The sequence below is a fragment of the Neovison vison genome, chromosome 8 (assembly GCF_020171115.1).
Source record: "Neovison vison isolate M4711 chromosome 8, ASM_NN_V1, whole genome shotgun sequence".
Lineage (NCBI taxonomy): Eukaryota > Metazoa > Chordata > Mammalia > Carnivora > Mustelidae > Neogale > Neogale vison.
The window spans coordinates 27,267,265-27,282,276 of record NC_058098.1 but is presented as its reverse complement, the minus strand read 5'-3'; the positions used below and the strand labels follow the sequence as shown (position 1 = coordinate 27,282,276).

The 15,012-nt window shown below is 54.1% G+C and overlaps 1 protein-coding gene across 1 annotated transcript; it reads left to right on the top strand.

Annotated features, from left to right (window-relative positions):
* Positions 1–375: 375 nt before the first annotated feature.
* TCF15 (transcription factor 15) lies at positions 376–5,934 on the top strand. Its single transcript, XM_044262361.1, has 2 exons — positions 376–936; positions 5,474–5,934. Exons 1-2 carry the CDS (start codon positions 403–405, stop codon positions 5,546–5,548), a joined length of 609 nt encoding a protein of 202 aa, XP_044118296.1. The 5' UTR covers positions 376–402; the 3' UTR covers positions 5,549–5,934.
* The last annotated feature ends 9,078 nt before the right edge of the window (positions 5,935–15,012 follow it).

Sequence of the window (15,012 nt, the reverse complement as noted above, 5' to 3'; positions counted from 1 at the left end):
GCCTTGAGAGTCTCCCTGCGGGTCTAGACCGAAGATAAAGAGTCCAGACCTGGGCACACCCCCATCCCAGCCACCCAGACCCCCCCCCGCCCCCCCAAAACTCCCCAGACACTTGCCCGGCTCGACTGCGCTGCCTGGAGCCTTCAGGGCGGGCGGCTTAGCTCCCGGGCTGCTTTCAACCTGGGGAACGGGGGCGGCGGGCGCTTCGCCATTGGCCGGGGCGCGAAGGGCGCCTCCCCATTGGCCAGGGCGGCGGCCTCCGCCCCCGCCGGGGCGGCCTCGTGATTGGCCCCTCCCCGGCTATAAGGCGCGGCCGGCGGGGCCGTGGGAGCGCGCGGGAGCGCACGGCGGGGCGCGGCAGACGCTGGGACGCGGCGCACGGAGAGACGCGGCCCCGCGCCGATGGCGTTCGCGCTGCTGCGCCCCGTCGGCGCGCACGTGCTGTACCCGGACGTGCGGCTGCTGAGCGAGGACGAGGAGAACCGCAGCGAGAGCGACGCGTCCGACCAGTCGTTTGGCTGCTGCGAGGGCCTGGAGGCGGCGCGGCGCGGCCCGGGCCCCGGGGGTGGGCGGCGGGCGAGCGGCGGCGGCGGCGGCGGCGGCGCGGGTCCTGTGGTGGTGGTGCGACAGCGACAGGCGGCCAACGCGCGGGAGCGGGACCGCACACAGAGCGTGAACACGGCCTTCACAGCGCTGCGCACGCTCATCCCCACCGAGCCGGTGGACCGCAAGCTGTCCAAGATCGAGACGCTACGCCTGGCGTCCAGCTACATCGCGCACCTGGCCAACGTGCTGCTGCTGGGCGACGCTGCAGACGACGGGCAGCCGTGCTTCCGTGCGGCCGGCAGTGCCAAGAGCGCGGTCCCCGCCGCCTCCGACGGCGGCCGCCAGCCGCGCTCCATCTGCACCTTCTGCCTCAGCAACCAGCGCAAAGGGGTGAGTGCGCGGAGCCCCAGGACTATAGCCGCGGGTCGGGGGTTAGCGGGGGACGGGGCCTCCTAGGGAAGCAGAAGAGGAGCGGAGACCCCAACGAAGAGAGAGGGAAGCGACAGGAAGTTTGTCGGGGGCTGCGGCGCTCCAAGCCCAGGGTTTGATGTGGAACAGAACCACTCGCTCAAAGTCCCCCAAACAGAAGTGGTGCGGGAAAGCCCAGAAAACGGAGATGGCTCCTTGAAGGACACCCCTTTAACTGAAGGTGTGCTGGGGAAAGAGCGTGAGAAGTAGTTAGAAAGGCCATCATTTTATTAAGCGCTTCCCAGGTGCGAGCTGCATTCCTCCTCCTCTTTGACCCTCACAAGAACTCCCAGGCAGGTAGTTATTCTGCCCATTTTATCACAGATGAGGATCTGAGGCTCTGGGGGGTGTGATCGCATGCCCGCATTTGCTCACCTGGGAAGCCACAACGCAGGTTTTGTTGCTTGCTGGTCCACGTTTGCCATGAACTTCCCCCACCAGTAAAATAATTGTCCGCCATCCTAAGACTTGACCCAAAGGCAGGAGACTGAGAAGAGGAGACACGTATCTCCAACTAAAAATCTGAGATGGCCAGCTAATGAGCAGTAGGAGTGAAGAAGGGGGTCTTCACAAAAGGGATAGAGAGTGGGGGCGAGGTCACCGTTGAGTCAGCTGGATGGAGCTGGAGCTGAGCTCCTGTGGTGTGTCCCCCCACATAAGGATGAGAACAAGCCTGGTAGGGGGTGGAGGGGGCTGAGTAACTGCAGAGGTTGAAAGGGGGCTCTCCTGGTTGGAAACCGTTTCTCCTCCTGCTTAGGCCTCAAGGAGCCTGCTTCATCCCCTACCTTTCCCTCTCTTGTCCTAGCCTTCTCCTACAGTAGGGAAGCTGGTCTGCGTGATAGCTTTGGATTCCAGCAGCTAGCATTTACATATGGAGGTAGTGAGACTGGGGGATCCCCTGACTGGCCCACAGCCTTTTGGAAAGTGAAAGGGCATGGAGGATTACAGTCAGTGTCTGAGTCCCCCACTCTTTGGTTCTTATAGCGCTCTAGGCCCCCTGCTTCACTCTGTCCCGGGGAAGCCCATGTGTCCTGGCCCCAGACTGTCTTCTTCTGACTCATCAGACTCCCAGCCTGGCCTCTCACCCCCATGGCTGCTTCAGATTCCCTGAGTCAGTCGTCTCAGGCTCTGCCTGACTTGTACCCTGCCAACTCCCAGCTGTGGGCCCCGGCTGGTGTTCCAGGTGGTGTGGGAAAGCCAGGTGGGCTTTCATGTATCTGGCCTGGGATGCAGAGGGCTGACTGGGCCCTTGGTGATAACCCTTGGACTGCCCTTCACCTGTTCCTTCAGTTCAGCCAACCTTATCTACCCAATGGCTGCCTTTTGTTGGCTCTGAGAACATTCCCAGAGAAGCAGGTCGTGGGACCCCACCCACAGTCATGAACTCCCAGGGCCAGGGCCAGGGAATGGGGATGAATACAGGGAGGCCACAGTCTCCTGGTGGGAAGGCAGAGCACCAAGAGACTGTGGGAGCCCAGAGGAAGCCCCCAGCTAGGGGCTGAATTCCTGACACATGCTTGGGAACAGGCAGGCAGATGAGTGGATAGGGAAAAGTGTTCTAGGAGCAGGGCACCCCAAGAGTTGGCGTCAGAAAACACGATATAGAGAAGGAAGGGGAAAGACGTTGAAGGTGGCAGAGCACAGAGGGGAGGCAGTCATGATGGGCACTGATTTCCTGGGCTAAGCACTCGTCACCCATTCTGGTTAAAACCCCTTAGTGGCAGAGGTGCTCTGGTGGCCCCCACCTGCTTAGAGACGCTGTCCATGATGGAGTGAGGGTTTGAACTCAAGCCTGCCTGATTGGGAAGTGGGAAAGGTTATTGCTGAGGGAGGACAGGGGGCTGGCGAGTTATAACTGCAGGCCTGGGGGAGAAGTCACATCTGCTATGCACCCACACCCACAGCGGGGCAGGGTGGGGGGCCTTCTCTGCTGGGTTCAGCCTGTCCTGTGGATCACAGGGATTTATTCGCCTGGGTCTGGCTGTTTCCCCGTAATCTGTCTGCAGGACCAAGAACCTAGCCAAATTTGGCTGCAGAAGCCATGCTTTCCCCCACAGGCTCCTCTGGGAATAGGCGAGAGGGTCGATCCTGGCCAGCTCTGGCCCCTCAAAGGCTCAGCTGAAAGAAAATGACTCTCATGGAGCCACTGCAGGGTCCCCCTTCTGAGCTCAGGGGGCCAGAGAGCTCCAAGGCCCAGATTCTGCTGCTTAACTCTGAGCCACCCCCTCCCTCCCACATGGCTAGTCTGAGGACGGGGTCACAAGGGACCACCAGGCTCTCTGTAGGATCTTTCTGTCTAAGGAGGGGTCAAGTGTGGTTCTTTAGAAATAGCAAGTGGGAGACGGAGGGAGGGTTCTTGTTTCTACTGTTTCCCCCTTTGTCACCCGGAGTTGGGGGTGGATAGGATCATCTTGGAAAGCAACCCCACCGCCCAGCTGGTGTACACAGTTCAGGCACAGAGAGGGGCACAGAGGGTGGGGGGGAGGCAAGGAGGTACCCTCACTGGCTGATGCCGATAATGATACTTGTGAATATCTACTTGAATGCTTTATCTGTGTGTCTGACGCGGTACTAAGGGCTTTAACTAGCTGAATGCGTATGATCGTCACCGTGACTTTGCTTTACACACGGGGAGACAGGCTCAGTACGGTGAAGTCACCTGCCCGAGTCCGATGGGTAGTCCATGGCAGAGCAGGGATCGAAGCCTGGATCCATTTCACTCAAGCCCGACTCAGCTTCCCAGAGCCCTGGGCACTGACTTCCTCAGGGACAGGGAAGTGGGGTCCTGGTCAGGGTCCCTACTAAGTGCTTTTGGCTGTCTGGAAGCCTCTTTCACAGCTGCATCTGCAATAGCCTGCACCCTGGGATGGCAGCAGAATCATTTCAACCCCATTTTGTAGATGAGGACACAATCTCAGGGAGGCCAACGCTCCCAGCATTAGCATGAGACTGGGGTCTCCTGATGACTGCCAGACTTGGCTGAGAGGTGGCTCCCCCTGTCCCTGAGGTCATCTTGAAAGAGTGGGAGGCGGGTTTTTTAATCCCCCAACACTACACCCCCTCCCCCCCACGCCTGTCCCCCCTTCTCAGCCACTCCTGCCAGATTTGTCTGAGAAGCCTAAGCCCTGGGCTCTGCTGGGACTGTGGCCTCAGCCCTCAAAATAGCCCTGCCTGTGAATGAACACGTTGTCCCTGGGCCCAGAGAGCCTCAAGGGAGGCTGGGCTCACATCTGGATGGATCTGCCCCAACCTGGGCCCAGGACGGAGGGGGCAGGGGGCAGAGCTCCCAGATGGTTGGCTATTTCTCTAGATGGCTAAGAAGGAGGCCTGTCCCCCCATCTCCTAGCCAGGCTCGGTGGGGTGAGCATTGACGGTGGGATTTCAGACACCAGCAGGTCCTGGAGGCAGAACTGCAGGACAACTCGAATTTCTAGCCCAGCTTTTTTTTAACCAACTGGCTGGGTGCCTCTGGGCTTGGCCTTAAGCGGCTGGAGGCCTCAACAGAGGGGTGCTCTAATGCCTGGGACCTCGCTGACTTACAGAGAGGACGATAGCCCCACATCAGACCTCAGACCACCAGATAGGGATGGTCCCTGCGGGCTGAGGGACAGGTGGCTTCAGGGGTGCCACCATGAGCTCATCTCCCAGTGAGCAGCACGGATTCAAGGGGCAGTAGTTGGCACCCACTCATGTTGGGCTCAGGGCTACAACCAGGATTATGGAGAGAGGACGTTTTCCCTACTCCTCCCTCAGCTCCCAGCCTGAGGTGGGAACAAAAAGAAACTCTGTCTTCCCCTTCCAAGTTTCTCCCAGTGAAGTATTCCCAGAAGTGCTGGGTAATGGCAGGAATAGAGAAACCTTCCCAGGGAGACAGGACCAGAGTGCGTATTCCTGGCAGAGAGAACGCCCTGAATGAAGGCAGGGAGGCTAGAAATCCACAGTCTACTTTTGAAGGTTGATGCGTAAGCATACAATCAGGCAGTTAGGAGGACCACTGTGGAGTTCACTTGTTTTACCATTTAATATTATTTTAAATGTATTGGGTTTTAAAAAAGAAAAGCAACAAATTACATAAAATGAAATTACAAGAAACAAAAAGGGTAAAAAAGTACATAGCATTAAAAAGAAAGAACGAAAGAGAGAAAACCTCCTTCCCTCCCATCATGCCTTGTTCCCCATGAAATCCCTGTCCTCTGAGGAAACCTGTTAGCAATTTCCCATGTGCCCTTCTCTCCAGACGTCTCAGCACACAGGAACATTCACTCAGTTCTTGCCTTTGTCCTTAAATGCAGTTATCTCTCCATCATTCCCTATCAGTCACAAAGACTCCCTTTGGCGTTCTGCTGTGGAGAACTTCATTGTGCGCCATGATTTATTTATCAAGTCCCCTGTTGCTGGACACACAGGTTAGTTCCAGTGTTCACGGTGACCTGACCGAACTTTCTCTTTCCTCTTGAAGGGCGGCCGTCGTGACCTGGGGAGCAGCTGCTTGAAGGTGAGGGGGGTGACCCCCCTCCGAGTGCCGCGGAGATGAGCCTAGACCCCTGTGGCATTTGTTCCAAGCAGGACCCTGGAGAAGAAGGCCAGAGGCCAGCCACTGGTTAAACAGGGGAGAAGACCCCAGGAGCCCAATGCAAACCTCTTTCGTGTTGGGACCAGGGGGCAATGGTCTGGGCCCATGACCCTGTGGGCAGGCTCCCTGGGACATCTCCACTGCACCCCAGAGAGCTATGAGGACCCAGCCAGCCAGCCAGCCCCAGCCCTGGCTGGTCAGAGACAAGGCTGAACTTTTGGAAAAACAAAGACTGTTGGTGACAGAGGATGTGTGCATATCTGTGAATGAGTGTGGGGATGTGTGTGTGTGTGTGTGTGTAAGAGAGAGAGAGAATTGGTGGGTTTAAAATAAAAAAGTATTTTTAAATAAAAGATGTTCCCAGCTAAAGAATGGTGATGGGGGGTTGGGTGAGGACTAGGGACATCAGAGGTCAGAGGCGGCCCCTCTCCTAGACTTGGCAGAGGCCCAGATGTCACAGGTGCTGCCCTCCGCCCTGAAGGGGGTGGGGCTGTGGGACGGTAGTCGGGGGGCGGTGGGGGGAGGCAGGAGGACCGTCTCCAGAAGTCAAGATAACCAGACTTCACAGTCTTCTTGAACAGCCCTTAGCTGTCTGTGGCGGTTGGTCAAGAAATCTTAATCTGATTTGTTTTTGAGTAAGGAATCTATTGATCCGCATGGTACAGACTTCAAGAGGTACGAGAGGAAATACAGGGAAGCTTCCCTTCTTTGTGCCTTCCAGCCACCAGCTCTCCCTTCAGGCAGCCTTGGCCACCACATTTTGTGATCGGTCCCATTCCCAGATCTTGTCCCATTCCCTATGAATAGCCAAGCAAGGACAGAAATATATGTATATGTTAACTTTCTCCCACTCTTTACACAAACAATAGTGGGTTGTCCGTGCTTTCTGCACCTTGCACTGCTCTCCCTGACCTAGGTCGGCTGTCATCCCAAGTCAGCACGCAAAGGTAAAGGATGGCCTTGTCCGTTTAGTAACTGTGTGTTCCGCCTGATGAATATTCTATACTGTAACCTCTCCCTTGTCCGTGTTTTTGCAGACGGGGCCGTGTAGGCACGCAGCTCCCACACATGCAAGTGAATGCACTAATGGGATGTTCTTACCCCTGTTTTAGCTGAGATGATTTGGAGGAGCAGTGTGACCCCCCAAGGCATATGGCAGGATGATGAGGTGAGGTCTGTCCACCCCTAAAGCCTTCCCCGGCCCTGGAGATGCCCCACTAGAGTGCCAGCCCCCCAGGGCCCCGACGCTTCTCTAGCAAGCCTGCAAGGTGAGGGCTGGTGTTTCCCCATCTTGCAGATTCAGTCACGATGGTGATGGGGACAGCTGGGCGGTACAGCCAAGTGCCTTTGGCTCTCTGGCTGGAACAGTCCCTTCGAGGCCAGAATCAGAGAGGCTCAGGAGGCTGGAGGGAAGGAAAGGTGGCCAAGCCGGGCAGCCACCCTTGCCTCTGGGTACACTCATGCCTATTTGAAAAATGAATTTAACACACACTTTTAATGAGTGTTTACTGACAGACGCCTGGCCAGAGTCCATGCTTGTATCCACTCTGCTCTGCGTTTGACCTTTTGACTGAGCCCGAGATGGGGCTGCCCGTTTCGCACACTAACAGATACTGAGCTTGGTCTCCATGCCAGACCCCACAGCGGAGAGCCAGACCCACCCCTATCTGCCTCACAGACGAAAACCGAGGCCCCAGGAGAACAAGGGGGTCAGTCCAGGTTGGAGTGGCCATGAAACCACCACATTTAACCTCTTTGGTGAGAAGTAGAGGAAGGAGGGCCCCAAGGGGCTGAGGTCCAGCCTGGGAGATCTTTCCACGCACCCTCTACCCCATGTCCCGTGTGTTCCAGGGACATGGGGCTTGCCTATCCTGTCCCAGTGTAGTCATGCTTCCCCCTGGGGGAGCTAATTGGGAAAGAACATTGTGCTCCCTGTGTCTGCCCAGGGCCAGGCAGCCCCTGGCAAAGCCATAGGAAAGGACTGTGACTTGTCAATGGCAGGAAACCCGGGAGCGGGGACAGAGCAGACACTTGGGTGCTGGGGGCTGGAGGCCCACTTCTGCCACCAGATTTGCTGGGTGACCCCAGAGAAATCGCACGACCTCCGTCCCAGGCCTCCCCAGGCCAGTCCGTCACCAGCAAGAATAGCTGGGACAGAATGATAAGCATTTGTTTTGCCTTGTTAAATAGTTTTTAATAGACCATTTCTGCATGGGGTAAGTAATCCCATACCTCCCTCCGGCTCCTCCCAAAGGCAGTGGCTGGAAGTCCTTTCCTGTGTGTCCTTCCAAAAGTGCTCTCTCCTGATCTCTGGTTCTGAAAAAGCAGCCATAGTTTTCTCTGCTTCTGTTTTCACTGTAAAACATTTCAGTGCTGCAAGACCCTAGAAATAGCACCCATCCCAAAGATCACCGCAGTTAGCGCTGTCATCCTGCAGAGTTTTTGTAAAACGGGACACTGAAACAAGCATTTACAGCGTACTCCGTTACAGCTTTCCCCTGAAGTACAACTCACATGCAAGAAAGTGCACCTGCCAGTAAGTGTGCAGCTCAGTGAGTTTTCACAAGCTGCACACACTCGTGTACCCCGTGTGCAGACCAGGAAGTGGCTGTGAGAGCATCCAGGAGCCTCTCTTGCACTTCTGTTCACACCAGGTTCTTCCCACTGTATTTCCTGTGAAATGGATACACTTACAGAGCCCGCGGCTAAAAGATACCAAAGAGAATAAAGCAGCCACACGTCTCCCTCCTGCCCAGCCACTGAGTTCCTGTTCTGGGAGACAATTACTCTTCATCAGGGTCTCGGGGATTCCTGCAGGAACAGGCTTTGCCTCTATAGGCAAGCCACGCAGACATTGTTTTCCCACATGAGCGGCGGCCTTGCACACACACTGTTTCGCACTAAAAAAGAAAGCCCCTTCAGACTTGGTCACGGCTGCACAGTTCGCCATCTCATGCACTTTGCCGCTTACAGGCACCCCTGAGCCTCGGCCCAGCCAGGCCACCTGAGACCCTAAAGGGGAGGCTTAGATTTCTGGTTGCAATCTCTACCCAAAACTTCTTAGACACTAGGAACACCGACGTGAAAATGGTCTCCGAGGCCCCCATTTCACAATGAAGGGACTGAGTCAATCCAGAGGAAGCAGCCTCCCTCGGGTCTCCCAGTGAGTCCCTGGCCCTCCTGGGTCCCTAGGAACCCGGGTAGCCCCCATGACCCACAGGGCTCTCTTCCCAAATTTCATAACCGCAGGTGGAAGACCTCAGAGGTTGCCCGTGGCAATGAGGGATGCCAAAGCCCAGAGAAGAACACCAGTGGGCCACCGTTGTGCAATTTTGGGATCGGAGCAGGACTGAGAAGGCAGCACCCCTTCCTCCAGGCAGGGCTCCTCTACTGCCTAAACTCCCCTCACTGGTGCTCCATTTTATGAGGCTCCTGTTAGATTAAAAAACACCACAAAACAAAATTCCAAAAATGTGTGGTAGATTTAGCAGGTTAACTCTTAAGCATCCACACACAGTCACAAATACAAAGCATTATCGTGAGAATATCAAATAGAGGATTTACAGGGGCACTGGGTGAAGCGTCTGCCTTTGGCTCAGGTCATGGTCCCCAGATCCTAAGATCAAGTCCCACATCAGGCTCCCAGCTCAGTGGGGAGTCTGCTTCTCCCTCTGCCTCTCCCCCTGCTCATACCCTCTCTTTCTTGCTCTCTCAAATAAGACCTTTTAAAAAAATATATAGGGGCGCCTGGGTGGCTCAGTGGGTTAAGCCTCTGCCTTCAGCTCAGGTCATGATCTCAGGGTCCTGGGATCGAGCCCCGCATCGGGCTCTCTGCTTCTCAGGGAGCCTGCTTCCTCCTCTCTCTCTGCCTGCCTCTCTGCCTACTTGTGATCTCTGTCTATCAAATAAATAAATAAAATCTTAAAAAATATATATATATATATAAATATACAAAATATAAATATATAAAATATAAATATACAAAACTATCAATTTACAAGACATAAAGGTTAAGTTAAATGTCTGCATCTCCTTCTGCCGTGTGTTTTACCTCATGTGGATATGGTTTCCAGAGTTGAGACCCGGAAAACAAAATGCAGGACACGACCCTGAACTGGGTCCGCAAGCCCCTGGTACGGCAGGGGAGAGGGGGATATGCTAGAGAAGACAGATGACAAAGTCAGAATAAGAACAATAGTTTGGATAAAAGTACTGGAGCAACGTTCCATTTTCCGAATTTGCTAACAGTATGGTTATGTAAGAGGATATCCTTGTGCTTAAGAAATAACGCCCCTGGGTATCATGGAGGGGTAGAGGAGCCCTACGCTGGAAAAACACATGTGGGCAAGGGAAGGATCCTGCCGATGTGGCAAACGGCTCAAACTTTGGGAATCCAGGTAAAGGGCATATTGGAGTTCTCTGCACCACTTTTTACTTCTCTGGATGTTTGGAAACGATTGCAGAATGAAAAGTTAGAACAAAGTCGAGACTTTGGCTCGTGAGGATGTAAGGCCTGCCAGATGGGTCTCCTGGCCCCCTCTGACTCGCCCTCACTTCAGCTGCTCCAACTGAGGACAGAGAAAACCCTGGTAGACTCAGGCGTCCCTGTCCATGACTCCCAGGCCCCCACGCCCTTTGGGAGGCTAGGGTGGTCCCAGTCCCCGAGCCTCCTGCCACCATGATTTATGTCTCTGTGAGCCTCAACAGCTGTGTGCACCGGTCCCGCCCGGCAGCCTGCTGGGGTGGGGAGGGGCAACGTTTGCTTCTCAGCGTATCTAATCCAGAACAGACTTGGAGACCCCACGGGCCTGGGATCAGGCTCCCAGGGGGCCAGGGTCAGAGGGCAGGCCAGCAGGGCCTGGAAACTGGGGAGGTGTTGAGGGTGAACAGGCTGGAAAGCAGGAGCCCTGGCCTGGGTTGGCTTGTTGGCTGCTGCTCCTGTGTGACCTGAGCTGGGTATCTTCCCCTCTCTGGGTGTTGGTTTTCCTCATCTCAGCAGTCTGCTCACGGTGGACCTGGGGGCTTCAAAGACAGGGCAGACTGGCCTCGTAGGAGGGAAGGCTAATAGAATTTAAGAGTTGTTGTTTCTTAATGCCCAGAGCCTCTAAGCTTGGAAAAATGCCTCACTTTTTGAAAATCTGCTATGTGTCAATCCTTGGTCCATGCACTTTCCATAAGTTAATCCATATAGCCTACTCGACAAGTCTGTACCATTATTGCTCCATTTTAAAATAAATATTGTGTTTATTTATTTGTCCAAGAGAGAGAGAGCGAGCACACAAGCAGGAGGAGAGGCAGGTAGCGGGAGAAGCAGGCTCCCCACTGAGCAGGGAGTCTGACCCAGGACTTGATCTCAGTACCCCGGGATCATGACCTGAGCTAAAGGCAGATGCTTAACCAACTGAGCCACCCAGATGTTCCTATTGCCCTATTTTGTAGATAAGAAACTAGGGTACAGGGAGGTTAAAGAATCTGCTCAAGGTCACAGGGAAGCTGGTGAGCGAGTGCCTTTGAACCAGGTGTCCTGGCTCAACCACACAGCATCATCAGGTGTGTGTCTGGTCCCAGAGGACCCCAAGTGAACCTGAGCTTCCGGCATTGCACAGCCCAGGTTGCACCTCTGCCTCAGTGTGCCCAGAGGAGTCCAGGGCCCAGCCTGAATGGAGGAATTCGGAGTCTGGGGGGTGGGCCCCAGAACCCACATCTTCCATGGGCTCCCTGGCCTTACCGATGCTACCAGACTTGGAGAGGCTCAAACACAGACTCCTGGAGGCTCTCAGTGGAATGGCCTCTGGAGCCCTTCAGGTGACCAATGGGGAAACTGAGGCCCAGAGCAGGCAAGGCACATCCCCAATGTCACAGTGAATCAGAGATGAGCCAGAACCAGATTCCATGTGTCGCAGTCACTGTTTTCATTGCCTGGTGACACATTCCAAAGCAGAGATATGCATGAGAGGAAGTGACCTTGTTGGGGCTCCCCAGTCAGAGGCACTGCTCCAAGAGCCTTACACACATGGCTGCACATAATCTAGGCCACAGCCTGCCTATCTAGGTTCTCTCATCGCCCTCATTTCACAGTCTAGAAAACCAAGTCCAAGGCCACCCAGCCAGGTGATGGCATAGCCGTGATGTGAATCCAGAGGGTCTGGCCCCAGCTCCCATGGCCTGAGCCACAGAGAGGAGGGAAAATTCATCAGGAGGCATTGGATAGAATTTAACACCATAGACCAGCTGCAGGTAGGTGGCTTGGACTTTCAGTCAGTCAGTCACTCAGTCAGTCAACAAACACGTGTCAAGCTGCTCTGTGGACCATGCAAGGCTCTAGGGATGATCAGAGAATAAGACAGATGTCGTACCTGGGCTCGTAGAGGCCACAGACTATCAAAAAAGCAGGCTCCGAGCAAATAAAAATGTGACAGGTGCTTCCAAGGCATGGTGGGGAGGAGGTTCTGGGAGAGAATACAGGAAACAGGGCTGATGCTCGAAGCCAGAGAAGGCTTTGCTGAGTATGAAAAGCTCTGCAAAATTGTCTAGCCCACCCTGCGCCAGAGGAACAATGGGGCGTCTGCGGGTCCCAGGGCCCCCCTGAAAATAACTGACAATCTCCCAATGCCTCAGGAGCAACTCTGTGAAGCAGCCAAACACGTCCCGAGCTACAGTGGGCAGAGGCCAGGGAACCCACTTACTGCTCCCCACCCCAGCGAGCCAGGGGCTTTTAGCATCCTCATGGCTCCCCCAGGTCACACAGGGTACAGAGCCTGCCCTCTTCGCCTCCTTTCTTTCCTGCCCAGAGGCTAACTAACAGCTGAGCTTTCAAGGCAAAAGGCCTTGAAAAAAGGCCCCAAAGCCAGGCCAGAGCCCCTGCCCACCAGCCCCCTGGGCTGCACCGCATTGCGCGCAGCACCCCCAGTGCGAGACACAGGGCCAGCACGAAGGGGCTGCTCAGCAGACACCTACAGAGGGACCCAGGGGCATCCCACTGTCTCAGTCTATACACCGCACTGCAAGGTCTGTTATACCCATGTCACAGATGATGCTCATAAGGAAGTAGCGGACAGCCTCAGGTCACCCAGCTAGGGGTGCAGTCATGCCTCGAACCCAGATCTGTGGCTCATCCGGTCTGCAGAAAACCCACGCGGCCTGGAAGCTCAGAAGATACTGGCAACAAGCCTTTAACCAAAAAGGAGACAGGATGGGCCCAGAGCTTAGGGAGGAGGAAAGGCGCTGACCAGCTGGGAACTCCGTGGGAACATCTCTTGCCCCCCAACCCCACCCCACCCTAGCTGGTCCCCCAGGCAGCAACCAGGGCATGGGGAGGATGGGGTCAGAGAGGCGGGCCTTGGATTCCCAAGGAGCACATCCCCTTCTGCCCCCTGTGGGATGGGTAAGGAGCCACTGTGCTAGGCCTGTCTTTGGCTCTCACTATTCACTGCGATCCTGGAGACAGCACCCCCCAACCCTTGTCCCCCCTCCCCCTGCTTCTCCCTCCCCTTCAGCCCAGACCCACCGCCCCCCCCCAACGCACCCCCAGCCCCGGCTCTCAGAAAGCCCTGGAAAGGCTGCTTTCTTTGAGACAGGAAGGTGTCCTCAAGTCTCAGGAAGGAAAAACAGTCAAGCTGAACCCACCAAGACCGTCTCCAAGGGGCCGGGGCTGGCGCCTGGCCAGGACTGACATCACCTGGGAACCGCTGAGGCCCAGGCCCGCAGCTGCAACACGCCTCCTGGGGGGACGTGCTTTGGCTATTTAAAAAAAAATAATAATAATAATAATAATAAAAAAAAAAAAACGTTTCCAGTCTGGTGTTTTTAAATGTGCTTTTTATAGTGGGCCCTGGGGCGTGGGTGTTTTGGTGTCCCCCCCTCCCCTTTTTCCTCCCATCCTGATTTTCACACCACACAATGTAGCCTTTGACCAATTCCAGCTAATTCCCGGGGATGCTGGGTGGGACCTCCTTCCAGTCTCTGACCCCCTCAGATTATCTTTTATCTATCGAGATATGTTTAATTTTAACAATGAAAAAAATATATTGCAATGTTTGCCTGTAGTACCCAATTCAAAAGGTGCCTAAGAGCATTGGGTGAAAAGTAAGCGCCTTTCCCAAACTGAGTCACTCCTTCCGTCCCCTGAGGCAGCCCCTCTCTTATTTTATCCAACAAAATCTCCTTGAGTGCCTATTATGTACCAGGCACTCTTCAGCGCAATTATGTAATATTAACTCATTTCATCTTCATAAAACCCATATGAGGTAAGGTTTCCATTGGCTATTTTCTTGCAAATGTTGCCAAAGATATTCTGTGCATAGAGAAGCAAACCCAGATCTATAATCTTGCCTCCTCCCTTTTAAAAAAGCACAAATAGAAGCTTATTATGCAGCCTGGTCTGCATGTCGCTTCATTTACTTAAAAATGTATCTTGGACCCGTTCCATACTAGAGCATAAAGAGATCCCTTTTTCGTCTTTATAGCTGCATCGTATTCCCTTCTATGGACAGTTGTGCCGTAATATAATTAATGTGGCCACTCGTGGTGAACATTAAGGATGCTTCCAATATTTTCCTGTATGAATAATGTCGTGATGAATAGCCAAAGTAATTTTTCTAAAAGCATAGCTTGGACCTCATTGGTCCAATATTCAAAAACTCCCTATCTTTTTCCTTTGTAAGCACAAGGTCACCTTCAATGTAGGGATTATAAAGAACCCCTCTGGGATTGTGATGAAAGCAATGATGAACCTACGCTCCTCCAAAAACCCTCATGACAACCGAGCATCATGTGGGGTCCAGGGACTCCTAGACATCTCTCCTGGATGTTGTGTGCTCATGGCTTGGGACTGGGTATTGTGGACTGCCAGCTCGGCTGTTTCTGAGTTGTAGGGCCTTGGGAAAATTCAGGTTCCTCCCCCGCCCAACTTCTTCCCACTGCCCTTATAAACCAATTCTCTCTGACGTGCCAGCTGCTGCCACCCCCCCCCCACCAGCAGACTCATTTCCCTCCCTCTCCCAGCTTGCTCTCTGGGCCCCAGGCACACCAGTGTCCTTTCAGTCCTTAGAACACTCCAGGCTCATGGCCTTTGCTTCTTCTTCCCTCTGCCTAGAGTGCTCTTCCCACTATATCCTCAGGGCTTACTAATTCCCTTCATTTGGATCTCTTCTCAAATGCCACCTCCTCCAGGAGGCCTGCCTTGACCACCCTAGCTACAATAGCACGCCTCCACCAGTCTGTTTTATTTTTATTGTGGTAAAATATATATAACATAAAAATTCACCATTTTCATCAGGTTTAAATGTATAATTCAGTGGTATAGTCACAACGTTGCGCATCATCACCAGAAACATTGCAAACTTTTTCATCATTCTGAAGAACTCTTTACCCATCTTTATCCCCTTGACTTCTCTTAGTTTTTCTTCACAAGTTATTGCTACCTG

Excerpts from the sequence above, each read along its gene's own strand:
- TCF15 (XM_044262361.1), top strand. The coding sequence starts at position 403 with ATGGCGTTCGCGCTGCTGCGCCCCGTCGGCGCGCACGTGCTGTACCCG. Across the intron at positions 937-5,473 it reads TCAGCAACCAGCGCAAAGGG|GGCGGCCGTCGTGACCTGGG; the intron begins GTGAGTGCGCGG and ends TTCCTCTTGAAG.